Genomic DNA, 26,248 nt, shown 5'->3' with positions numbered 1-26,248 from the left:
ACTTGCCAGGTGTTTTCTCCCCCCTTCTTCTTAAATCCCTCTGTAAACTAATTTGCTTTTTCAAAAGAGCAGCCAATCTTCAGATCAGAGCTGTTCATCATTTTATGCATTTCCTTAAGAGTTTTTCCAATAGCAGGGATATTTTCTCCTTTGCATTTGTGTGGGGACTATTACAGCTGTTTGATTTGTACTCTTTTTAAAATCCCCAGTAAACTATTCTCTTTAATTTAATATAGACATTGAATTACCAAACATGAGGATCTAAAGGGCAGGTTATCATAAAAAGCTTTCCATTCAATGCCATGCAATAAGTTTGCAAGAAAGTTCAGCAAACTGTTTGGCAAAGTCTAGGCACTTATTGTTTGGGCATTTTGTTGAGATTCATGAAACATGGGGCTGCATGACGACACTGCAGGACCCAAGCCTAGGGACAATGGTGTTAAATCTGGAGCCAGGGAGTCATAGAATGCAGTGGCACAGGATCCCTTGTCCTGAAGCAGGATTACAGGAAGCTCCCTAGGCTGGCTTAGAACAAATGCATAGAAAACCAAACAACAGAATTCAGTTGTATAGGCCAATCCTTTAATATTGCTCTCATCTGATGTTTCTCTCAGTGTAGCTCTACAGAAACAATCCTGTAATGGCTAACACATCCAAGAGTGACGCACGCCAGAAGCCAGATCACTGTTGGCAAGGCACGCACACTTGGCATCTCCACCCCAAAGCTCCGAATACACACACCCCTTGGGTGGCCATGGGTGTCGACTGCAAAGCTGCAAGTGGAGTCTCTTTTGAGTTTTGTAATTACCTACATACGCCAGTGTGCTTAGTAACTCTGCTGCTATTTCGGAGCGACCAATTTAGCATAATCTACTTATGTGGGAGTTAACTCATGTACTGGGTTTAAAATACACAAAAGCTCTGTCAAGCCATCAGATCTGATGGCTTAGGGACTGGAACAACATCTCTTTTACCTGTGGGTCATTGATTGACAGTGAGCGCTTGTTTTGCTGAGACCCCCACCTTACTGGCACCCCATGGGTCCTGATAATTTGTAGAATCCCACTTCCTGGTTTGAAAATGTCTGAACACTCATCAAGGAAGCTGCTACTAAGATTGGTTTTGTTAGAGATGATAGTAAAGGATGAAAGAGGCTCAGCTTTGAACTCAGGTATGTGTCTTTCTCTAAAGCAGTTACTGAATGTATTTTTGGAATGTATTTTTCATATCACACCCTTATGCCAAGACCTCTTAAAGATGAGCTGGGCATGGTGCTGCATGCCTGTAATCCCAGCAACTCAGGAGGCTGAGGCAGGAGGATCCCAAGTTCAAGGCCACCTTCAGCAACTTGGCGAGACCCTGTCTCAAAATAAAAAATAAAAAACGGCTGGGGGCGTAGCTCAGTGGTAAAGCACCCTTGGGTTCAAAATGCCTGGTTCAAAAATTTGTAGGGTCCAAGACAAGATAAGAGTCTATCTCCCTCCCATATGTCTAGACACCAGCTATGTGTTAATCTAACAGACTGTTCAATAAAATACATTCTATCTTCCTTTTCTCTCCCCACCACTGAGTACTGGGACTTGAACCCAGGGCACTCTGCCACTGAGTCACATTCCCAGACCTTTTTATTTATTTATTTATTTTTGAGCTGACCTCACTAAATTGCCCAGGCTGAACTTGAACTTGCAATCCTCAGGCCTTAACTCCTGAGTTGGTAGGCTCACAGGCACATACCACCAGGCCTGGCATGTTCTACCTTCTTTATATATCCATTTAAATATTTTTCTTTCTAGTGATACATTTTTTCTGGCTTTTTGAAAACTTGATGTAAAATTATTGCAGATCTGAACAAGGTGATTCTCTTGAGAATTTCAATTCAAACTGGCCATCAGAATTGGAGACTCAGGATCCTCCGTAAGGGATCAGTGTTTATCCCTGAAATGGTGTAAGCCAGCCTTTGTCCTGTGCATACCTTCAAAGAACTAATTTGCATCTTATTCAAACATTGGTGAAGACTGAATATATCGTGGATGGATAAAATACTTCAGTTGATTTGAAAACATCGATATCTTTAGCAAAACACACCTGATGGTGGAAGTGAATAAATGGGAGTGATTAACCTTATTGGGAGACATAAAAGTCAGCTGCTTATTGAATCACCACTTGGAGTTTTTTTTTTTTAAGTAAACGTGGGCAAACACTAAACTTGGTATAAAAGAAATGACGATGGAAAGGTTTTACCATTTGGTGAAATGGCCATTATGATGCAGCACCAACTATCATTCAGGAAGAGGCCCATATTCGTTTGGAGAGGCCAGCCATCTTGGTGGTGTTCAAAGCTAGATGGTGAACACCAGGACCTCCTAGGAAAATTGCAGAGGTTCCTATATTTTATTGGTCTAGGGCAGAGCCTCAAATGACATTTTAATGCTTCCCAGGTACTTCTGATACTCAGTTGTAGAAGACAGCACACCACTCTTTGGGGACAGTGGTCTGGGATTGTTCAGAGGGCAGGTTAAAAAGAGATAGGACAGAAAATCATCTACAATATCTCAAAAGGGAGTAAAGTTTCCCTGTAGGACCTTGGAACTTATAGAAAGGAACTTGCCTGGTGCTGGGGATATAACCCAGGGCCTTCACACATGCTAGGCAAGCACTTGAACCACTCAGCTGGGCCCCTACCAGCCCCATCCTGTGTTATGGTCAAAGGAGTACTTTTCAACTATAATCTCCCCCTGGAGTCTTAGGGAAAAAAACAACAAAAAACAAAACCAGAACTTTCCTCTGGGTTACCTCAAGGAAGAAGAGGTGAGAGGGCAAGCAGGGCTCTAACTGGGTCAGGCAGGAGAGGTCCTATAAGAAAGGAAGCGCTAGACACTCCCTAGAATCTAGAGAAGCAGAACGGGAGTTATTTGTGATTTGGTGGAGCAACCTCATGTCCCAAGATTCAACCCCAAAGGGTTAATACTATGAAAGAGATTTCCCCAGAAATTGGAAGCACACCAACACCTCCAGGACAGCAGGAAGATCTGCTGCTTCTCTGTATCTTTGACTACTCAAATGTGGGTTTGGGCCCAGGAAGTGACTGCTACTTTGAAATAACCATTTAATTACTGACCCCAAAACTCATAAGACCCAAGAAGGGGCAAAGCAACAAACAATGGTCAGTCCAACATCTGAAACCAGTGTCACTTGACCTAGGCATGAGCAACCCAAACAGAAGTTACCTTGTAAGGCTCCTTTCAAAGCATCTTGATATAAGCTTAAAAATATCTCTTAAAGATAAGTATAAGCATGAGGTGGGGGTATTTAAGAGGAAAGACAAGAGGTACAGGTGAGGAGTTCCCTGAAAACTTGGTAATCCAGGTGTCAGGCTGTTGCCTGACCTGGAAAAGGAAGGAATGGGATCTATGTGGAATTTGGAAGGCAGTCTACAAAGAAAGAATTGCTGGGTTTGGCAGAAGATTATACTAGTGTTGGGCAGAAGGCCAAGGCATGATTTTCATAATCACATTTAATCCTTCCAATAACCTTGCAAGAAGACATATTTGTGCCTATTTTACAAGACAGAAGACAGGCAGTCAGCAATTAAACCTACCTGCCCACCTAACAACTACTAGGCAAATAGCAAAGTCTGCATCCAAACACAGAATGAACAGATCAAATCAATTTTACTTGGGCTGGGGATATAGCTCAGTGGTAGAGCCCATGCTTAGCATGCATAAGGTCTGGGGCTCCATCCCTAGTGCCCCAGGGGTGGGGGAAAGATTTTTGCAATTGCTCTCATGACAGGAAACACAAGGAAAGTTTGGGAAAGGAAGAAGAACCATTCTTTCCTAATTATGTTGGTTAAAGAGAAATTCAATTTTTGATGTGTATAAGTATTAGGTTGGGGAAAGGGCAGGTTTAATTAGATCCATAAACATCTATTCACGGTTTAGCACTATCCAATTGAAATGAAAACAAGACACTACAGTTTTATATTTTTTTAGTAGCCACATTAAAAAAGTAAAAAACAAGTGAAATTAATTTTAATAATATACTTTACTCAATAAATTATCATTCTGACATGAAATCAATAGAATTATTGAGATATTTTATAGAATTTTCTTTCCGGTACTATTTCTTAAAAATCCAGTATGTCTTTTTCACTTAGAAGGATGACCAGTTTGGACTGGTCACATTTTAAGCATTCGAGAGCCGCATGTGACCACTACCATAAGGCACTATAGGTTAGAGAATAATGAGATCTGGGAATCTGGTGCATTTGTAGGGTGTGGATAATAAGGGACAAAAATGGACTCTCTTTTGGCAAGTCGGACTAAGAAAGAATCCCTAATGGCTGAGCGCTGTGCACAAGACTATAATCCCAGCAACTAGGGAGGTTAAGACAGAGGATCAATTTAGCAAGAGCCTGATCAACTTAGCAAGACCCTGTATCAAAGTGAAACAGAGAAAGGGCTGGGTATATGGCTCAGTGGTAAAGCACCCTTGTGTTTGATTCCCCCGGTACAGGGGGTGGTGAGAGAGAGAGGGAGAAGACTCTTCAAGTGAGACACAATTTGAGGTCTTTATCTAAAACATGCAGCATCAAAATGATAAAAGTGGCAAATTATTTGAAAGATGGGACCTGAAGGAAAAGAGTCTTTAATGCTTTATCTTCTACCACTGCTAAGAGGCTAGGTGAGACCAGGGAGCTGCACAAAGAGCCAAATCCCATGGGATATTAGTCAGGGAACAAGACTCACCCAGCTGCAATGAGCAGCTAGAAGAAAACCAGTTGCCTAAGGCATGGAGAAATGGCATACTATGGGGTGAGTATCCCTAACCCCCAAATCCAAATTCTGAAATGCTCCCAAATCCAAAACCTTTGGAGTGCCAACCTGACACCACAAATGGAAAATTCCACTCTATAAAAGTTTATTTCATGCACAAAATTATTAAAAATATTGTACAAAACTATCTTCAGCCTACATATGTATATAAAATATAAATGAAATTTGTATTTAGAGTTGGGTGTCATCCCCAAAAGATCTTATTACTTACATGCAAATATCCACACCCCCCCCCCATCCAAAATCTGAAGCATCCCTGATCCCAGGCCCTTCAGGCAAGGTATCCTGGACCCGTATTAACTTCCCTCCTATATTTCAGAAGTTTAAAAGGCAAACTGAGGCAAAAGGTTATAGACCAGTGAATTTCATACCAGTGAGGATTGATTATTTGACGCTCATGCACATTTTATGGCTTGCTCCTGGAATTAACTCTCCTCTGAAGGGCCAACAGTGATTTCCTGTTGTTGGCACTTGTATTAGCAAAAGTTAGCAGGAATGGAAAAATGCATTTTTTTTAAAGAACACTGTTTATATAATAATACTCTTAAAAATAGCCATTATTATAACATGATTTTGTAGCGTCTACTTAGGGAAGGTAGAGACTCAATACTAATAGTTATTTTTTTAATTTTAAAATAGTTTTGTGGATGATTGAATAGAAATCAATTTTTTAACAACATTTCATTTTGATTAGGGAAAGTAAATCTGGAAATCAAAAAAAATTTCATCTTTCTTTTTTACTTTTCTAAAATATCAGTTGACAGAGATTTAAAAAACTGGAAAACAAAACAGCAGTCTTCATGCCATTTTCAGGATGATGTTGACTTTTATTCAGTACTATCTACTTAGGCTATAAGCTAGCAGGTATGGGTCACTTTATGTGACAGTCTTTAAAAATACAAACTGGTAGGCTGGGGATGTGGCTCAAGTGGTAGCATGCTCACCTGGCATGCACGGGGCGCTGGGTTTGATCCTCAGCACCACATAAAAATAAAGTTGTTGTGTCCACCGAAAACTAAAAAATAAATATTAAAAAATTCTCTCTCTCTCTTAAAAAAAAAAAAAGCAAACTGGTGCCCTCTGGAAGCCCAGGTAGTACATCTCTAATTCCAAAGAACAGAAGAAAGTAGAGAAACACCCTTTCTCCTGACATTGGCCCACATGAGCTCATACCTCCTCCCTCAGCTGCCAGCTAAGCTGGTGAAGATAAATTCCCATGTCGGATCTGGGCAGAACCAGTGGCTGGGTGGGGAATGTCCCAGGGTGCAAAGGAAATTTCTTCCTTGGAACTGCTTTAGAAAGGGGTGGGTAAGGATAATCATAAATGTACACTACCTATTTGTAAACTGTTTTCCCTCTTGGTACTATTTATAAGCCTTGAGCTGTATGCTCCCTCCACCCCTGACTTTTAACAAGACTATCTTGGCTTCCTGGGCTTTTGCATACTATTCTAAATATGGTGCTGATGAGAAGCTGATAAGAAACTGATAAGAGTGTCTCAGGTTTTTTTTTTTCTAGTTCACAAAGTGATAGGCCAAGTGACCTCTCTAATTAGAATAAATTAAAAAAAGATTGTCAGAATTTTTAAGAATATATATTTTAGAAGAAGAAGAGGACAGGGAAAAAAAAAGGAGGTGGGGTGGGGAAAAATCATTGTCCCTTTTGTATGACATTGAGAATCATAAAGATCTTGCTCGGTTGACCAAAATATCAAAGAACTCCACTCCTGAGTGACATTTGTACATGTACTCGACTAGGCTGCAGGCCAAACTGTGATGGGGGAAGATGCACAGACACGTCCAAGAGCAGCCTCTGCAGCCTGTGTTCTACTTCTGGCCTTGGCCAGGCCATGCTGCTCTGCTGGTCAAAGGAAAAACAGTTAAGTCATCAAATGCATGCACTTCTGAGTCTGATTCTCCCATATTCCAGATTACCTTGATTCGGGGTATTTGGTGAGGGTAGCCAGGCTGCTGGTGTACATGTGGCCGCCCACATCGATGTGGACAGGCGCATTGGATTTTGTGAGTTGTGCTGGAGTAGGAATGCCTTGGTTGTTCAGTGGAGATGCAGGGGATCTAGTGATCAGAGGTCTTGACATATTGGGCCGACTGTCCTACAGAGAGATAAGCAAGTTTAGACATTGTTTCTCTTATCAGTGGAAAGGAAATACATAGATCATAAAAAAATAAGCCAGTGATAATGCTGATATTCACTTGGTAATAAAATCTGAAAAATCATCAAGCTCTCTCCCTTTTGTTAGAATGATTATCAGAAAAACAAATTCTGTAACAAAAGAAAACTTTCATGTGTTTAAAATCCAGGAGCTTGAATGAATGTTCATTTCGAGTAATTCTGAGGGCAATGAGGATTTATTATACTAATGAATTCTCACATTTAACAATTGGTAAACGGCACGTGGAGAAATTCTATTCATCCCAAATGAAAAGATAATCAACGCTTAAAATAATATACATCTAAATAAAATATGTATGATTTATACTTCTCTTTGGAAACTTGCTCATTGCTATGCACATGGCATCAAAACAGACCTTCGGCACTATGTTCACAAAGTGTTTTCTTAAATTTCTGTTTTTTGAATTAAGAAAAAGAGGGCATAATAGTTCTAGCCATCAGCTCACATAGTTATAACCTTGCAAAGAGGTATGATACATTTATTAGTCAACAGATTGAAAAAAAATCAACGGAGGGCTGGCGATGTTGCTCAGTGGTAAAGAACTTGTCTAGAATGTTTAAGGCCCTAAATTCAAACCACAGTATTGAAAACAGACAAAACCAAAAACAAACAAACTGATATTCTACTTGTTTGTACCGGCTTGTTCCCTGTTTCTCTTCCAATGAGACTGTGGGTCTGGGGACACTTAGAAAAGAATATACCCTCGGGTGATAAATATGTGCTTGTGAACCACGATCAAGTGGCTCTTCTCTATGCCTCACTTCTTGAGAGCTTGTTTGGAAGTTCTAGCAGGAGAGAGCAGCTACTCATAGATCCTTGACGGAAGAATCATCCTCCTCTGTCAGGGAAGGTCATTCTCTGGGATGGAACGTGCAGCTTTGGGAGGGATGCATGAGGAGCGGTGAGGGAGGAAGGGGACACCTGCCTATTCCGCCAGATCAACCGACTCAACTCTAGCGTTCAATAGGGTGACAGATGTTGCAGCCAGATCACCCTCACATCCTGTGCCTGAAGAAACCAGGTTCCCCAAGTGGAAGTGAGGAAGATGTTGTCATGGCAACAAGTAGCCCGAACAGGCAGAGGTGCAAGTTGAGCCACCAGACCAGGATGGGAACAGCGTGTGGTGGCAGCCATAGCATGTTTAGGAAACTGTACCCTTGAGAAAATAAAATATTATATCTTTACCATGGACACAATATAAGTGTCTCAAACACTATCCAAACAGGGTTGATTGCTTTCAAATTAGAGCCTAAACCACAGACAAGTCAAGTCAGGTCCCTGGCATTGAATGAGGGTCAAATATTTAGAGTATACAATGGAGAAATAAGCTAAAATAGCATTTATGTATGAATTCTGAAAGACTGACATACACACATCCTTTCAGATTTATAATTTAGCCAGAGACTGTTTTCAAACACACACACACACACACACAATGTGTGCCAAAGCCAGTGATAAGGCTACTAAGGGGATTTTGAAAAATGCCTTTGATGGAGATTACAAAGGGGAAGTCATCAAGTCTTTGTGCTTAAAACACAGCATGATAAAATATAAATTTGCAAAACATCATAGGTTTCATGATCTGGAACAGCTTGAGGAGTTACCTGGGGCACAACTGTTAGTCTAGTTAGCATTAACCACATGTCCAAGCAAGACTGAGACTGCATGTGCTTTCTGAAACTCAACATCCACTATGAATGGAGTGGTGATTAGGCCTTTGCACAAAATGTTTACCATCTGTGTGGTGCCTCTCTGCACGCTGAATTAAACAGAGCCCAGAAATCATCACAGAAAAAAAGAGTTAGTCTTTTAGTTCTTAAATTGGCTGGTGGGTTCATAGGTGTTCACTATTCTTTATTCTACTCCTGGGTATTTTTAATAATGCAAAATAGAGATTAAAGGCACAAAATGATGTTTACAATGCACAAAGAGAGGGAGTTAAAGGGATATTGGGTAGGGGAAAAGTTAAAAAATCACAGATGGTAGGACATATAAGACAGTTACGGTTCACAAGTATTAGAAGTAAGCATTTTAAATTGTGGATGAAAGCAAACACATTTTCCTCTTAAAAAAGCAATCATATAACTCCTATTTTTAAGAGACACATACTACCTGACTTCTTTGAGAAACTGATTTCCTGGCAACACACACACACACACACACACACACACACCCTCCCTGTTACAATCCAGCCCATCCCGGTACTGCGGAGTCTGTAATAGTTTTTCAATTGGACACGTTCTCTATTCTGCCTGAGGGTGCTCAGGCGAAAATGAACAGATTTGCAGGGTTAATACTGTCGTTAGACTGTGACCTCATTCAGCACAGCTTCTAACACTCCGAGGTCTCCATAGAAGGAGGGGGAAAAAAATTAAAGCATAACTGATTGGTTGAAGGATTCCAGATTTCTCAGAATATATGCCATTTACACTGTAAATCATAAATGGATGGATATTGCTAAATTTAAAATTAAACCAGTTTCTTCAGCTGGGGATGGGGGATAAACTCTTAGGGGCAAGGATTAGAACTGGTCTTGCTGAGACCTTGAGGCTCCCTTCCTAGGCTCTCTCCCCATCTCTGGGCTCTTCTTGCTCTGTACATGTTCCCTCAGACACAGTCGTTTCTAAGGCATTAACTGATATTAGCTAATAGAGTCTGGATTTCATTTGCTATTTTCTGTATGGGCATAGACTGAAAGAACTTTTAAAATCCATAGACTGGGGCTGGGAGACAGTACTTGAGATGGGAGATCTTGGCATTTGAATGGTGGCTGGAGCTATCATTCAGTATCTATCCCATCTACTCTAGTTGCTTCATTTTGGCTGAGGGGGGTACCTGGGATTGAACTCAGGGGCACCTGACCACTGGGCCACATCCCCTGGCCTATTTTATATTTTATTTAGAGACAGGGTCTCACTGAGTCACTTAGCACCTTGCTTTTTGCTGCAGCTGGCTTTGAACTCGATTCTCTTGCCTCTGCCTCCCAAGCTGCTGGGATTACAGGCATGCCCCACTGCCCCAGGCAAGTTGCTTCATTGAATGCAATTGTGGCAATACTCTCCCCTTACCAGTGATTGGAGCTGACATTTTTTTCATCTTTACCTAGATATTGAGATCTTGCGTGGGATGCCCTACCCACAATGCCATAGTCCTCTCCCTAGAAGCCTAGGAAGCCAGAATAAATCCAAAGCCCAGGACAGCAGAGTTGAAAGTTGCAAAGAATCTGGGTCCTCACTGAATCAACCAACTCTGAGCCTCCAATTTCCAGATTTCTGAAAAGACGGTTCTAGGCAGTACTGCCAAGGCCCCAAAGTAGGAGAAGCCATGGTACATTCTCAAAATTAAAACTTGAATATGGTACCAGGATCCGATCACTTATTTCTTCCCCCAAGGTGGTGGGATAATGCAGGAAAGAGAAATCAGGATGATGATGATCTGAGAGCCACAGAATTAAACAATAATTTATAATTAAACAAAACCAAACCCACCATAGCATCCTTACATTAGGAAAAGAGAAAGAGGAGGAGGAGGAGGAGGGAGCTAATAGATAGTGGAACTTTCTGCAGTAATGGGAATGTTCTCTATCTGCACCATTCACTATGGTAGCTACCTGAGCATTTGAAGTGTGGCTAGTGTGACTGAGGAAATGAATTTTTCATCTTAATGTATGTTAATTAATGCAAATTTTAACTTAGCTCCCTGTGGCTAGTGCCTATCATATTGGATGGCAGAGTCAACTGGGCTTGAATATTTCTTAATATTTACAATATTTGATCATAATGCTTGTGTGATGGAGAAGGGGCATTTTAGAAGTGAACACAAAAGTCATCGGACCCACACCACACATTCCTTTTCCTCACCCTTTCTAATGGCATTTCTCTCTTCCTCGATGACATTATGAAAAATGATAGAAATTAAAAGCCACACAATGAGGAAAACAGAATGGATTCCCCTGGATTGGACAGAGAGGAGCCAGGCAGACCAGAGCCTGTCCTGTGTGGTTCTGTCATGTGAAGTGACAGGCAGGCAAGACACATCTGTGGTGACAAAGACCAGAACACTGGTCACTCCAGGGCTACTGACTGGGAGGGTCCAGGAGAAGCCTCTGGAGACCTAGAAAATCCAACTTCCTGATCTGTGTGGTCACACAGGTGTGTACCTATGTTCTCCAAAGTTGTACTCACTTTATTGTAATCTCTACTAAAAATAATCTGGAAAAAATTCATCCAATCAGAACATTTTCTTGTTTGAATATTCACTCAACTTTCTGTGAATGCTGCCACCACCTTCTTTTTTTTTTTTTTGAGGGGGGTACCAGGGATTGAACTCAGGGGCACTTGACCATTGAGCATCATCCCCAGCTCTATTTTGTATTTTCTTTAGAAACAGGGTTTCACTGAGTTGCTTAGCACCTCACTTTTGCTGAGGCTGGCTTTGAACTTGTGAGCCTCCTGCCTCAGCTTCCTGAGTGGCTGGGATTATAGGCATGAGCCACTGTGCCCAGCTGAAATGCTGCCTTCTTGAAAAGCCAAGGGCTGTGGGTGTAGCTCAGTGGAACAACTTGCCTGGCACGTGCAAGGCCCTGAGTTCAATCCCCAGCAACACTTAAAAAAAAAAAGTGTGTATTATTTCCTTTCATAGAATTCACTGAATCAGCCTACACTACTCTGACATGAAACATCCCTCTAGCATTTTATTTCTACTTCCTCCCTTTCCCATATCTTTTCCCACATATTTCCAGGCTTGTTAATCAGTTAATCTTCAAAATTTCCATCTTCCAGCTGCCTCCAGTTTTCTGCAGTTTGCCCACCTACCCAGCAGAGTAACGATGAGTTTTTTGGAGGTATAATCCTTCAAGGGATTTGACTTCAGGCATCTTCCAAAACAAGCTAATAAAAAATTTGTCTCCTAAGTCTAAACTACCCATGTGCTGTTGAAACAGGATCCCTGGGGCACTGCTTAGAACAAATGAGCTGAAGTTTAAAATGAGTTTTAATGACTTTATTTGTTAAGAAAGTATGGTCCTGTTTTATGTCACATTTCACTATCAAGTTGGATTCTATCACATCTTGCTAGGGAAAGAAACGGTCTTTGTCTTTTTAGCAACACTTCCAGATAAGCATGTTGATGGTAGAATATGTTATTTGATGTTTTATTTCATAGCATTCAATACAGCAGTTAAAAAAAAAAGAAAACAGTAACGGTCAGAACTTTTCCACAAATTTTAAATTGGATTTAAAATGTGTTAATCTCCTCTGGACTTGCCCCCCAGCACACACAGGACACACACACACACACACACACACATACACACACATACACACACACATACAGCATGCTTGGAGAAGGGAACATTCTGATTCATTCTACTTCTGATAGTTCTGACATCTGCCTTTGGCAGTCCAACTATAATCAAAGTATCTTAGGCAAGGACCCTGCTTCCTAGGATGGAAATGTGTGGTTACCTTGGGAGTGTGATTTCAGGAATGACACAATCCTTTTGGACTCTCAGTAACGGGTCTTGTTGAAAAACATCACTTTCTTAACCATAGTTACTTAATCGTCTAGCAAGACCCAACCGCAGTGTTGATGTATTTTGAAAGAAGCCTCATTTGTTTCTTCATTCACTCAAGCATTTTTTACTGGGCACCTCTCATAAGCTCACTAGTTTCTATGGGTTTTAACTAATAATAGAATGACCCTGGTAAGTGATATGAATGAATTTTCCTGATAATTTCAGAAGAGTTTATAAAGAAAAGAAAAAGCACCAAAGTGCTTCACATTTGATGAGAATTGCACTCATAATTTAGATGACAGTTTCTGTTCATCTTAACCATTTGGAAGGCAGTAAAAAGTTAGACCAAAAACCTCCTGAGCATTCGAATTTGTCATCAAGATTTCTATTCACTTTAGTCATGAAATCCCCCTTCAAATTCATAAAGTCTACTTATTTGGAACTCACACATTCTAAAAAGTGTGATTATCTGTCTTCTAGCTCTTATGACAATAGCTAATTACCAAAACCATCCACAATTAAATCATTCAGAAATCAAACCCCAGAATCAGATTGTGAAATACACAATAAATTGAAGAAGTATTTCCATCCAAAAATATTAATGAAAAGCATTTTTTTAAGTTGAGAATTTTGAAAAGTATATAGCTAAAAGTTACATATTCAGAATATATTGAGGTGCAGGAGAAAGAGCCCTGGGTTTGGGGAATCTGAGCATTAAGTTCAGCTCCATCCTTTGTGTGATGTTGGAGAAGTTCCAAACCCTGCCTCCAGCTTCCTCACCTCAAGGATGGAGATAAACCTTCCCACTGCAAGCGAGGTCAGGATGGCCGGAGATAAGACAATGTTTGTGAAGGTGTGTAACACAGAGCTTGGCTTAGAGAAGGACCTATGAGGTTTACAGTCGGTCTACTGAACCCATTGGGTTCCGCATCTGCAGATTCAACCAACTGAGGACAAGAAGTATATTTAAAACAATGCATTTGTATTGAACATGTACAGACATTTTTTCTTGCCATTATTCCCTTACTAATTAATATAAGAAGAGTCTACATAGCATTTATACTGCATTAGGTATTATAAGAAATCTAGAGATGGTTTAAAGTCTATGGGAAGATGTGCATTAAGTTTTGTGCAAATAACGTGCCATTTTATTTTTCTTTCTTTTTATTTCTTAAAAAATTTGAGTTAGTATTCTAAAACAAACAACAAATCTGCATCAATTAAATATGATAAACTGAACAAGGATATACATTACAATTTTTCTTCTTTTATAAACAGACAATAGTAAAATATACAGTCAGCTCACTACACAAAAATATAGTGAATAGCAGCTTTTCAATAAAGTTTCCAACATCTTACTCATTTCCTGATGCTAAGAATGTAAAGGGAAAAGGCACAGCAGTTTGTATATATGTACTCTCTTGCTTACTATGCCACTGTGTATGAGGAAATTGGATTTTGGTATCTGCGGGGTTGGATAATCGATCCCCAGAAGATATGGAGAGGCAAGGGTATTTCTGATCTTCTGCATACACACACACGAAAAAAGAAACCTTCAAACCATATGTACAGAAGATTCTTCTATGTACCCAGTGAGAAGAATAGAACCTCTTTTATGTAGTTGAGAAGTCAAGGACTATGAAAAAGACCGTCTGACATTGATATGAGGAAGCATGATATTGCAAAGTACAGATAAATAAAAAGAAAACAAGTCAGAGCAGACCAAGAGCTAGCTATGTGCTCTGGAGAAAATGCATAAAAGGAAACAGAGAATGAAATCATCACTGTGGGTTCCTTAAATGACATGGCACTTGAGCTGCACCAATTTTCCCTTTCAGATTAAAAAAATCTTACTTACACAGAGTAAAAAGAAATTAAAAAAAAAAAAAACAGGGTGCTTCAAAGTTGTTTCCAAATGACCAGTAACCGTGTTAAATTAATCTACAATGCTTTCTTAATCTGAAGTTGTTACTTTTCTTGCTGTGGCCGGGACAAGGGGTCACTATTGTTTATCTGTTTCAAGGCACAGTCTCTCTCAGGCAGATCTAGAGTGAGTGCTTCCACATGCCTTTTCCCTAATGAAATGTGCATCTGAGAAATTCCCTTATTAGATTACCAAGCTGAGGCCATGAAAAGACTATTTGTCAATATTTCTCTGCTTTTTTTTTTTTTCAAAAGGAAAATGAACTTGAGGAAAAAAGGACATTTTGATGTGTTTATTATAGCTCAAGTAATTTAGATTGCTTAGATTTTTTAAAAATGTACTTTAAAACACTAGGATATTTTTAAATACACACTACAGCTCAACCATGAATATTAATTTTAAAAACTGAAAATGTAGTTTTCAAATGACTGGCAGTTTCAGGGTTAACAGTTTATGGGATTTTAAAATTCTTTTATGTTATAAGGAGTTGAACATTTATTACTTTCGGAATGCAAAAAAAAAAATGCTATTTTAAAAAAGAAAAAAATCCCTAGCACAGTGTTGCCCCATTAAATCAATTAGTAATCCTTTTGGCATGCTGCTATATTTTACCTTCATAATAGGGATTTCTTTTTTTTTCTTTTTCTTTTTTGACATTTTTAAAAGAACTAAATGAAGAAAGACAGAAATGGGAACTCAACTTAGGAATAATCTTCCTTCCCTTTATTTCCTTGCCAGGGAGGAAATGTGTGGAACAGAAAATTAAATGGGCCTCAGGTCATGGTATGCTCATATTCAGCTGACACATAGGACTATTTAGTTTGATCCTGAAAGAAAGGGGCAGGCACCCAAGGTCTCTACACTCTTGGAGCCCATGTGGTCACCTGCCTCCCATTCCCGACTGCTTTCATCTTGGGCTCTGGGGCCTGGCAGGTGCAGAACAGCTACACCTCCACCCTCCCAGAGCTCAGGTTCTGCATGCTCTCTTGCAGGGAAAATGCAAATGGCAGCAACGGTTGGCAACAAACTGGCATCTAACACTCATGGCAGGCCTTCTAGACTGAAACCAGAAACCTCCACACGATGTTAAGTATTATCACCATTTCACAGAGAAGGAAGTTGACTCTGAGGTCAAGTGGCTTAGCCTATAATTACCTAGTAATGGATTTACTGTGATATTTTACACGCTGGCCATTGTGTACCAAGATAAGGTTGCCACTATCCTATTACATATGTGCTCTGGCTTTCCCAGAAGGGATGTCTGTTCCTGTGCGTCCCATCCACATTCCTTCACCCCGCCTGTCTAGGGACAACCATAACTTGCTGGAAGGCTAGAAGGATGAGCAGTGGTCACAGAGGAGGCAGGAGCCAGCTGGCTCAGAAAGTGGACACCTCCCCCCCCCCCACCCTGCCTGCCACAGTCTCGTTATCACCTCTCCCCAGAGATCTGGCATTTTATTTACTCCCCCAACTCCTAATTCTAGGTGCTAACTACAGGACCAGCTGCCTCTAAATAGACACTAAGCTTGACTTAACTGATTTCTTAGATATGGTCATAAAAATTCCTTGCCTAGTACAGTATCCAAAGCCAAATGTGTTCCTTCCAACCTTAATTCAGTCTCTTGAAACCTCCTCCTAGATTTTTAGGTGTCCACTTACCTGACTTTTTCTCCATTAAAAAAAAATTTTAAAAATAGGATACATAGGTTTTATAAATGTATGGCTTATTCTACTTTATATAATGATGCATTCATATAAAGTTCACTTGCTTGTTTATTCATTTAGAAAATGTTGGCTGGCTACTCTATTTGGGGCCACATTAGGACCCTATGGAAGTCAGCTCCTCAGGGAGTTGAGACTTTAGTGTGGAAATTAGCCATATGCACATGGAATTACTGAAGACAAGAGACACCCATGTAAATAAAATTTTAAGAGCATGCTTTACATGCTCTGAGAGCTACTTCTGGATGCCCTTAAGTTAATTATTTTGAAGGTAAACAATACCTTGGTAGAGCAAAGAATGCCCCAGTCTTGGTCTTACAAATCCAGGCCATATTATTTTTAAATAACACCTATATTTGGAATTTCACATCACAAGAACCATACTTCGAACTCGACCCAATTATCTGTTAAATAGGAAACTAGGTGTTGACATGGATCAAGGTTCCTAAACTCAGAAATATTTTCTTGAAGATGCAGCAAAAAAGAAATCAAGCTTTAGTCTAAGCTAAGTCACCAATGGATTATGTGCCTTGGCAAAGTATAAAATCTCTCACTTCAATTGTCCCATTTATAATATATACAGTTGGACCAGATGGTCTATAATACTCTTTCCAGTTCTGAATTTTTACTATTTTGTATGATTTATTATTCATTTTTTAAAAAATTTTTGGTGGTTCTTGGGCTCACACATGCTAGGCAAGTGCTTTACCACTAAGCTACACTCCCTGTCATATGATTTTAAAAATATATAAACTATTGAGATGCAAATATCTTCAGAAAGCTAGTATTTTAGGAGGTTAGAACAGGAATTCTAAATTCCTTTGCAAGAATGAAGAACTGGTCATGTAGTGAAAGGCATTCCAAAAGCATGAGTATAAAGAGGCCAACCCGGGGAGATTTCTTAACAATCACACCATTTTCTTCAGCTGATTGAGAAGATTAAATTTTAATCACTACTTCTTTTTATTTGCTTTCACTAGCAGGAGGAAATGACCAATAAAATATGGTGCTTAATGTGCAAAATGCCTACTAGGGAAAGATTCTTTACTTAATATCACTTTATTGGAGTATTATTTGTTTGCTTATATCTTGCTTTGTTCTAAAATATCAGAGTGATCTTAAAGTAGTTTGAGAATAGAAAAATCTGGTTTAGTGATATATAATATTACTTTTTAAAATTAATATAAGAATCTCTCCTAAGACATACTGGGTGATTGTTCTGTTTCTAATATAAAGTGTTTCACCAAAGATTCATGTGTTAAAGTCTTGGTCCTCAATGTAACAATGTCCAGAAGGGGAGCCCTTGGAAAGTGATTGGTTATGAGAGTTCTGACCTCATCAGTGGATTAATCCATTGACAGCTGAGTGGACTACTGGGAGGTGGTGGAAACTGTAGACAGGTAGGGCACAGTTGGAAGAAGTACATCACTGGGGGTATACCCTGAAAGAGTATTTTTGGCCCAGTCCCCTCCCTTCTCTTTCTCTCTTTGCTTCCTGGATGCCATAAGCTGAGCAGTCTTCCTTTGCCACACACTTCTGCCATGATTTTCTGCCTTACTTCAGGCCCAGAGCAATGGACCCGACCAACCATGAACTGAAACCTCTAAAATTGTGAGCCCCAAATAAACTTTTCCTCCTTAAGTCACAGTGACAAAAAGGCAACAGTGATAAAAATAAGACAGGGAGGCACTGGAGGGAAGAAATATCAATATTTTCGCACTAGAACCAATGGGCCATATATTCTGCTGGGGGCCAGGCCTGAAGTCTGTTGGTTTGCCAAAACCTCTTCTCCTAGGTGATACCTGGTGCTTGCTGGGATCTTTAGCCTCAGAAGATGTAGACAAATTCTTTTCTGGTCTTTGGGTCATCCTGGTTCTTTGTCACATGGTCCCATTTGGAGCTGCTAATGGGAACTGGTTTTGAATAAACAAATATGGAGATGAATGAATGGCATTCTCTGCATCTGCTCTTTATGGTGTGACAGAAGCTGGTCTGCCCACAGTCAACTGAGGCCAATAACCCTAGGAGTCCTGGCAGCAGAACTGCTGGCTTGGCATTAGTACAGGAGGTTTGTTTCTTGGGATACTTCGGAGAGGATAGAAGTTTATGGAACTTCTGGCTTAGGAGCAGAGGATGAGAATTCACATGGAAAGCTGAGATTAGGAAGAAGGGTTTGAAGGAGCACTAGGACCCAGAGAAGTCATCGGCTTTCTCAGTATTTTATTGCATTGAGCTATTCTTTACAAGTTTCACACTGTAAAGGGGACATCTGTGTTCTTAGAGACGTATCTTAAAATAAATACCAACAGGATTAAAAAACAAACCAACTTTTTTTTAAAGATCAACCTGATTGGGAAGAAAAGTTTGCTGTAAAACTGGAAATGCATAGGAAAGAAGTCATACCTTATATTTACACACTGCCTAATGCATATGAAGTAGTTATTTACCAGATTCCAGAACTTCCAAGTCTTTGCGAACAACCATAACCTTAAAGTCTTTTAAAAGGTCCTGGGGGGGGGGGGCCGCGGGGCGAAGCAAGGCCAACACCATCTTTTGCAAAAAATGAACAGGCTATATTTAGATTAGCTGCCCAGGGTCAGAAAAGTTGGTCCACTGAGAATTAGAGGCAAAACATTCTGGGGTTTACTTTCACCTCCACCAACCGCTATCCTACCACACACACACTGTACAGGTGCAGTCTGGTCATACAAAGTGGTGTCAGACCCAGCAGGGCTCCCACCCACTGGTTGCGCATGCACTAGAGCACTTCCGGGGGCGGGGCTTTCAGCGCGTTATCTTAGGTATTCTTAGGAGGCTGGGCTTAATTTTATTACCCGGTTATTTAAGCACAAGCAATGGTATATAGCGCCAAGACAACGGTGGGGGCGGGAGAGCGAGGTAGGTAAAAGCAATGTGTCTGGGGATTAAAGGGGGTCACGGTCAGAGGAGCAGGAAAGGGACAGAGCGGCCCAGGAAAAGAGGCCAAGAAGAAATGGAAAGCAAGGGGAAGAGGAGGAAGAAGTGACAAAAATCAGCGAAACAGCGGGAGAGGGATGTGGGAGGGGAAACTGATGGAAAATACAGGTGACAAGAAGGATGTGCGGGAAGAACAGGCGTGCGCGGAGAGGAAGGGTCACACTGGACTCCTGGATTGCTGGAGGGCGGTTTCTAAAGCCCTTTTGTTTGCCTGTAGGTCCTCTTGTTTATTCCACAGTGGGGGCACTTGATCCCGTGTGAGTGGGTTCTTATGATGTGCGGCCACAACAAGTTTGGAATCAAGGGCTAAAGGGGTCTCCAGGGCTTGCAATTTGTTCCAGCCACGCTGCTAACAAATCTGAGTGATGTGTCTCTGAATAGCTTTCTTCTGAAGATGGTGGGAGCTGAAGCCTAATGTTTTGAGATTCAGGTACCTTAAAATCCTGACCCCAATAGAAAGAGTCAATGCAGGAGTTCAGATGAGTGGTTTTAACAGGTAAAATGGAAGACCACAGGTACCACTGAAAGCTGACAGATGCAATCAGAGTGAAACCACCAAACCATTTTTCCTATCAACTCCCCCTAGTACTTTGTGAGTACTTTCTTCTTTTTGCACAGAGTAAAAAATGAATTAACAGTACTGCCCATGATAAAGGAAGTCTGTAAGGCTCTATAATTGAGTGCTCTGATCTTTTTCCAGTAAATGACCTCAGTGATGTGTCCCTTAGGGCAGTGGCCTTCAAATGCATTTTGATTTGTTACCTAACCATCCCACCCATCAAACCAAAAGAAAAAAAAAATCCCACAGCATTAATAAACACCCATGAATTAATTAAAACTTAAGTACTAATGAACTGATAAGGATTTTGTGGAAATAAAGTAAATGGTAATATTTTCCAAGACAAAAATATTGATGCTGTCACACTGCACAGTAAAGCCTCCAGTGCCACAAGAAACTAGGCAGCCCTTCTGGTGGAGGAATCTCCAGGGTTCTGATGTCCACACTTGGTTGAGTGACCAAAGAGCCCCAACCAGTTGTTTGGTTGCCTTCTGGTCAGTTTTTAAACTATACCAGTATCCGCCTGCTAACATCCTGCTTCTCAGAGTGTGGATGGGGTAAAATAAAATGCACTACTTGGAATCATTCTTGGAAATGAGCCAGACTGTAGGATCTGTAGGGAGGGGAACTGTGGATTTTGTTCACTGTAACCCCCTTCCCCCTGCTCCCAGTCTCTAGTAAGCCTGGCACTAAGTACACATTTGTTGAATAACTTAATATGGAATTACAGAAGAGAATTGAAAAGAGGGTACACTATGGTTCTCCATCTTTCACATAGACTTTTTTTCTTCTCTCCAATGACCATATAAAACAGAAACAAAGTCAGTATAGAGAACAGAAGCAGAAGCAGGAACAAAAACCTCACCAGGGGCTGGAGTAGGCAGAAAGCTTCCAGTAATGTCATCCAGCAATAGAGCCACATGTTAACTGGTACACAGAGACCAGGAGAGATGTTATGAGGAGCTGAGATGTACATTTACTTGTGTGCAAGTAATAACATTTTGAGATCAAGCGAAATATTTTAAGGTATAATCTTATAAATTGACAGCCACTCTTCAAAAAATTCTTTTTGGAAAAAATATTCCTAACCCATGAGCTGTGCTACACAGGCAGGAGGAATGACAGCTCCAGGGCCACAGGGGGTGCTTCCATCTTACTTGTAGCACATACCTGCTGTGTGACTTCACTGCTTCACACCTGGGTGTCCTCATCTTTTGTTTGTTTTTTGTTTGTGGTACTGGGGATTAACCCAGGGGTACTCTACCACTGAGCTATATCCACTCCTGGCTCTTTCTAGTTTTTATTTTGCGACAGGGTCTTGCTAAGTTGCCAAGGCTGGCTTCAAACTTGTGATTCTCCTGACTCTCTGGAATTATAGGCGTGTGTCACCATGCCAGGCTCAATTTCCCCCATCCTGAACATGGTAATAATAATAATATAATAATGTCTTTTTAAAATGTTTTGGCACAGGCATCCAGATAACCTGTGGCATTTTTAAAAAATATTTTTTTAGTTGTCAATGGATCTTTATTTTATTTATTTATATACAGTGCTGGAATCGAACCCAATGCCTCACACATGCTAGGCAATTCTCTGCCTCTGAGCCACAACCCCAGCCCCACTAATAATGTATTTTATGGGGTGGAGGCTTAGCTCAGTTGTAAAGTGCTTGCCTAACCTGTGTGAGGCCCTGGGTTCAATCCTCAGTACTTCAAATATTAATACTATAATAATAATATTATTATTATGTCTTTTGGATTACTATAAAAAATCAATAACTCATGTACAAAGTAGCAAGTCATGAAAAACATTAGTGCCCAGAGCATAACCCTGCTCACACCCCATCCTTCTTTTTCTCCCCTCTTTTTCAGTGGTTCCAAACTTGCTGTGCAATATCACTCAGCATTCTCTTTACTGCCCTGGATGCAATGCCATACAAATACCCAGAAACTTAGACTTTACAAGTATTTTCTTTGTGACTGAGGTTGAATGTGTACTAATGAACTTTGATATTAATTATCAAGAATCATAAGTAGTAGCCAGGCATGGTGTCACAGGCCTATAATCCTAGCAACTCAGGAGGCTGAGGCAGGAATCTCAAGTTTGAAGCCAGCCTCAGCAACTTAGTGAGACCCTAAGCAACTTAGTTGAGATCTTTCTCAAAATTTAAAAATAAGGGGTTGGGGTTGTGGCTCAGTGATAGAATGCTTGCCTAGCATGTGTGAGGCACTGGGTTCAATCCCCGGCACCACATAAAAAAAAATAGAAGCAAATAAAATAAAGGTATTGTGCCCATCTACAACTAAAAATAAATAAATAAATAAAGCGAGCTGGGGATGATGTGGCTCAGTGTTCAATCACCAGTACCAAAAAAAAAAAAGAAAGTAGTAAATTCGTTATATTTCCAGTTTTTACTACATTGCCAAAACTTTAAAAATACAACCTCTATCTCAATTAAGACACATGGTGAATGAAAATTTGTGTGACTTTCACAATCATGTTTAAATCTCACAAGTACTGCTTTTCACCTGTACACAGAGAGCTGCTTGCTAACTAATGATGGCCTCAGCCACTGTTTAAAGAATTCCCATGTAAGTGGAAATGCTTTCAGCAATATAGAACATAGCTCCTGTCTGTGCTTCTACAGATCACACAGGCAAAAGTTGAGTGATGTGAGGCTAAAATGTTAACTACTTGTTTGTATGTTAGGCCATTACTTTTATGAAAAAGTGGGACAAACTGTAAATTATCCTTTTTGTTTGAAATGTGCTAGCCTTCTAATGGAAATCCTCAACTAAAAGGTGATCTGATGAAATTGACAATAGTGGCACTTAATTTTCTGGCCTGCTTATTACCATCCAAAGAAGAGGGCCCAAGTATTCCTAGTCATTCAGCCATTTAGATAAACTAAAAAAGTAAATTCTATCACTGGAATTATTTTATCTGCTGATAATATACTTGCTATCCTGTTTTGTGTTCTTGGTATACAGATATTAAGATGTTAAACAAATTAAGTAGTGATTACCACTTTGCTCTCTAAAGCTATATTCAGTTGCATGAATACAATTTAGATGATAATAAAGAGAGAGAGGAGGAGGTAAGAAATTAGCATACTTGAAATGTAAAAAATAATTGTGGTGAGGGACCGTAGCTGCTCTAGGTGAAAGTCTATATATTCAGAGCCAATTGCTGCCATTTGTTACTCTTAATTTAAAAATCTGTAAGAAAGCATCAATTCAGTTCAGTCTTAATGAGACAGCTCTAGTGAGAGTCTATTCACTGTACCTGTTCTAATTAGCATGAATATGTCCTCAATGTCAGATCTGACAATACTCTTAACTAAATTAATGTTAAGCCCGTAACACAGAACCCCATTCTCTACAACAGAATGCATGCTAACATATTGATAATGAATAGCAAGTGAATTCAGATCTGGAAAAGAGCTGGCTTATGATTGTTTAAAAAAAGAAAAAGAAAAAAGGGAAACTGAGGCTTAGAGAGCTGGGGTGGTCTACAGCTGAGAAGTACCCTCCTAAGGAGGGTGCTGGCTTCAATGCACACATCTGCCCAGCTATTTTCTTTCTGCCATCTCCCCAGAGAGAACTGGAGGTGGCATAACCTTGTAAAACAAATGGAAGTCAGATGATACCCACCTACATTATTGATGACTAACAGTAGTTGCTAAGACTTTTACAACAGAAGACCTCAGGTACCCCCATGGAGGTTATTAAGTATAATTCTTACTTTTTAATTGCCACTTAAGCGGAAATTACTACCTCTTCAAGATTTATACAAAGATAATTTAGAGATTTAGTTGGAGGTGGATGTCGACATGCACGCTAATTGACCTTAATTCACACGTATTTCTAAAGTGATATGAAGGATACGAGATGAGGAAATATGACAAATTAGAGCTAAGAAAAAATAAAAACAAAAAATAACTGCTAAAAAGGTGGCATCAGCCAACTCCATATTTTTGCTCTAAAATGTTTAATATGTCCCAAGCAAGAAACTAAAATTATTAATTACTACAAAGTTTTATTCCAATTTATCTGGCACTGGAGATTCTGAGATAGGTGAGAACAGTCCCCAGTCTGAATTGATGGGACACGAAATATCCCAGGGTTGGGTTGGCATCTCCCCTGTTTAAATTTCCTAAAGGCTAGAGGTCTGTGGAGCTGGGTTCAAATGCTCTTTGCACATATCTGCTGCCCAAAGCTGCTAACCCTTGCCACACCCAAAAGCAAGGAAGCAGAACTCCTTTGGTGGGGTGGCCACATTTGCTCATTGTGGAACCTTCTCTTTGTAAGGGAGTGCGTACATTTTAAGATGGATTAACAGCAGAAACAGGCAGAGCTGCTGGGCCAATGGAGGTTAAAGAAGGGACAGACCCACACTCCTTGAAGTTGTATGGAATGGCCAGGGCCTTGAAGGATGAAGAGCTGTGGCCGAGATCATCACAGAAGGGTCTGTGTGACAGCCTGTGAGTCCTCTAATGATAGCAATGACAGTGTTTTGGAGGTGCTACTGGGAGCCAGCACCGTTGGAAACATGCGCTGTCTCGTTTACTCTTTACAATGATCTTGTGACACTGCACTAGAAATATTGCTACAAGCATACTCCAATATTCTAAAGAGCTAATCTTGGCAAAATTGCTCAGTTTCCCTCAATTAGACCTATTTTCCAGATATCAGTAATCAAAGACTTAAAAAGACAAAAATACATCCTTAGAAACTGCCTCTTTAATAAATAGGGAAAAGGCCAGGCAAGGTGGTACATACCCATAATTCCAGCGACTTGGGAGGCTGAGGCAGGAGGATTGCAAGCTCAAAGTCAGCCAGACAGGGGGTATGGGATACTAATAAAGAGCCAAGGGGGATAATAGGAAAGCAATTTTTTTTTTTTACAAGATCAAAATTGTCATCTACTAACTATAGATTTCTAAGGGCTGGATTTATAGTTATTAGAAACTGCACTAGATTCTTGTTGACTCATAGTTCACTTTAAAAGCAGACATGAACAAAAAAGCTAGAAGGAAGAATATGTGCTAGATAATTTCATTTGCTTGAAACTCTGGCGTGGCAGGAGGTAGGTCAGAGATTGCTTGTTGCCAGGGTGTGAGAGGGGGGTCTGTAGGTAGAAGAAGGCTTCTAAAATGATGGAAATGGTCTATATGTTTAATCAAACCTCTTCTCTCATATATTCTTTTTTGGGACTATATACTGTATTGGTGGAGATTCATATTTATATTCATATGTTGAATTTATATTCATATGTTGAATTCCTAACCTCAAAATGTGACCTTATTTGGAAACTAGGGGCCCTGTAGATGCCATGAATTAAGGTGGGGTCTTACTAGATGGAGGCTTATTAGTGTGGGCCCCAGAAATTTAGATACAGATAAGCACATGGGAAGGATGCCATATGAATGTTAAGACACAGATTGGAGTGATACATCTAGAAGTAAAGGAATGCCAAGGTAGACAGTGGGTGTGGGGGCATGCACCTGCAGTCCCAGCTACTGAGAGGCTGAGGCAGGAGGATCATTTCAGCTCTGGAGTTGGGGCCAATGTGGTTAACATAGTGAGACCCCATATCTTTGGAAAAAAACAGAACGAGTAAACCACCAGGAGCCAGGAGAGAGGCATGGGACACATACACCCTCATAGCCCTCAGAAGACATCAATTCTGCCAACACCTTAATCTCAAATTTCTAGCTGCCAGAGCTGTGAGACAATCAATTTTGGTTGTTTAAGCCACTTGTGCATGTCCTTTATTATGGCAGCCCTAGGCAATGAATAATCAGGTAAATTTCTTTTCTCCAGCTGTATAGGATTGGACACATTAGCCAACTGCCACTTTCTTAAGTTCAATCAAATCTGATGGCATCTATTTCCAGTCAAGCCCGTTGCTGTCCCCAAGACAGTCCGCTGGACTCTTCTGAGCAGCAAATCTGCTCAGTTTATGTACTAATTAAAGTCAGTATTTCCTGAGCACTTACTGTGAGCCAGGCACTGGGTCAAGTGCTCTGAGTGTCACCTCTACCATAACCACAGTAGGAATTCATAGAATACCATTTGCAAAAAGAGAAACAGGTTTACAAAGGCTAAGTACTTCAATCAATGCACAAAGCTGGTTTGGCTGAGACCCAAACAAGACTGCAGGCACCTCCTGCAGTACCTTGTACACTTCTCCATAAACCTAGAAATGTTATTTCTAGCCACATGGATGACTTCAGGAGTTTCTATATTAAAATTAAAATTATTTTGAACAGTACAGAGTTACAGAAATTTATTTCAAGTTACTGAAAAAGTATTTATTTTTTCATGGCAATGTAGATTTGTGTTTCCCAAATTGTTATGAGAAATTGCGGGATTAGGTATGACCAAGTGGGGGTAGGGAAAGGGTTAATGATCGAGTACGTTTAGGAAACACTGAATTAATCAGGTTTCTCGGGCTGTGGATGTAGCTCAGTGGCAAAGCAGTTGCCTAGCATGTAAGAAGCCCTGGGTTAGATTCCTAG

The 26,248-nt window shown here is 40.3% G+C and overlaps 1 protein-coding gene across 3 annotated transcripts in view; it reads right to left on the bottom strand.

Moving 5' to 3' along the window:
- Nucleotides 1–26,248, bottom strand: part of Kctd1 (potassium channel tetramerization domain containing 1) — a 184,775-nt gene that overhangs the window by 39,705 nt on the left and 118,822 nt on the right. For all 3 annotated transcript variants that reach the window (XM_046433378.2, XM_046433385.2, XM_046433370.2), the window contains exon 2: nucleotides 6,770–6,948. In XM_046433378.2, the coding sequence (XP_046289334.1) occupies nucleotides 6,770–6,948 (179 nt within the window). The remainder of the gene's footprint in view (nucleotides 1–6,769; nucleotides 6,949–26,248) is intronic.

The sequence above is a fragment of the Marmota monax genome, unplaced genomic scaffold, assembly GCF_021218885.2.
Source record: "Marmota monax isolate L192 unplaced genomic scaffold, Marmota_monax_Labrador192_F-V1.1 WCK01_AAM20220418_F8-fsc00126, whole genome shotgun sequence".
NCBI lineage: Eukaryota > Metazoa > Chordata > Mammalia > Rodentia > Sciuridae > Marmota > Marmota monax.
This window is presented reverse-complemented; position numbering and strand designations above follow the sequence as displayed.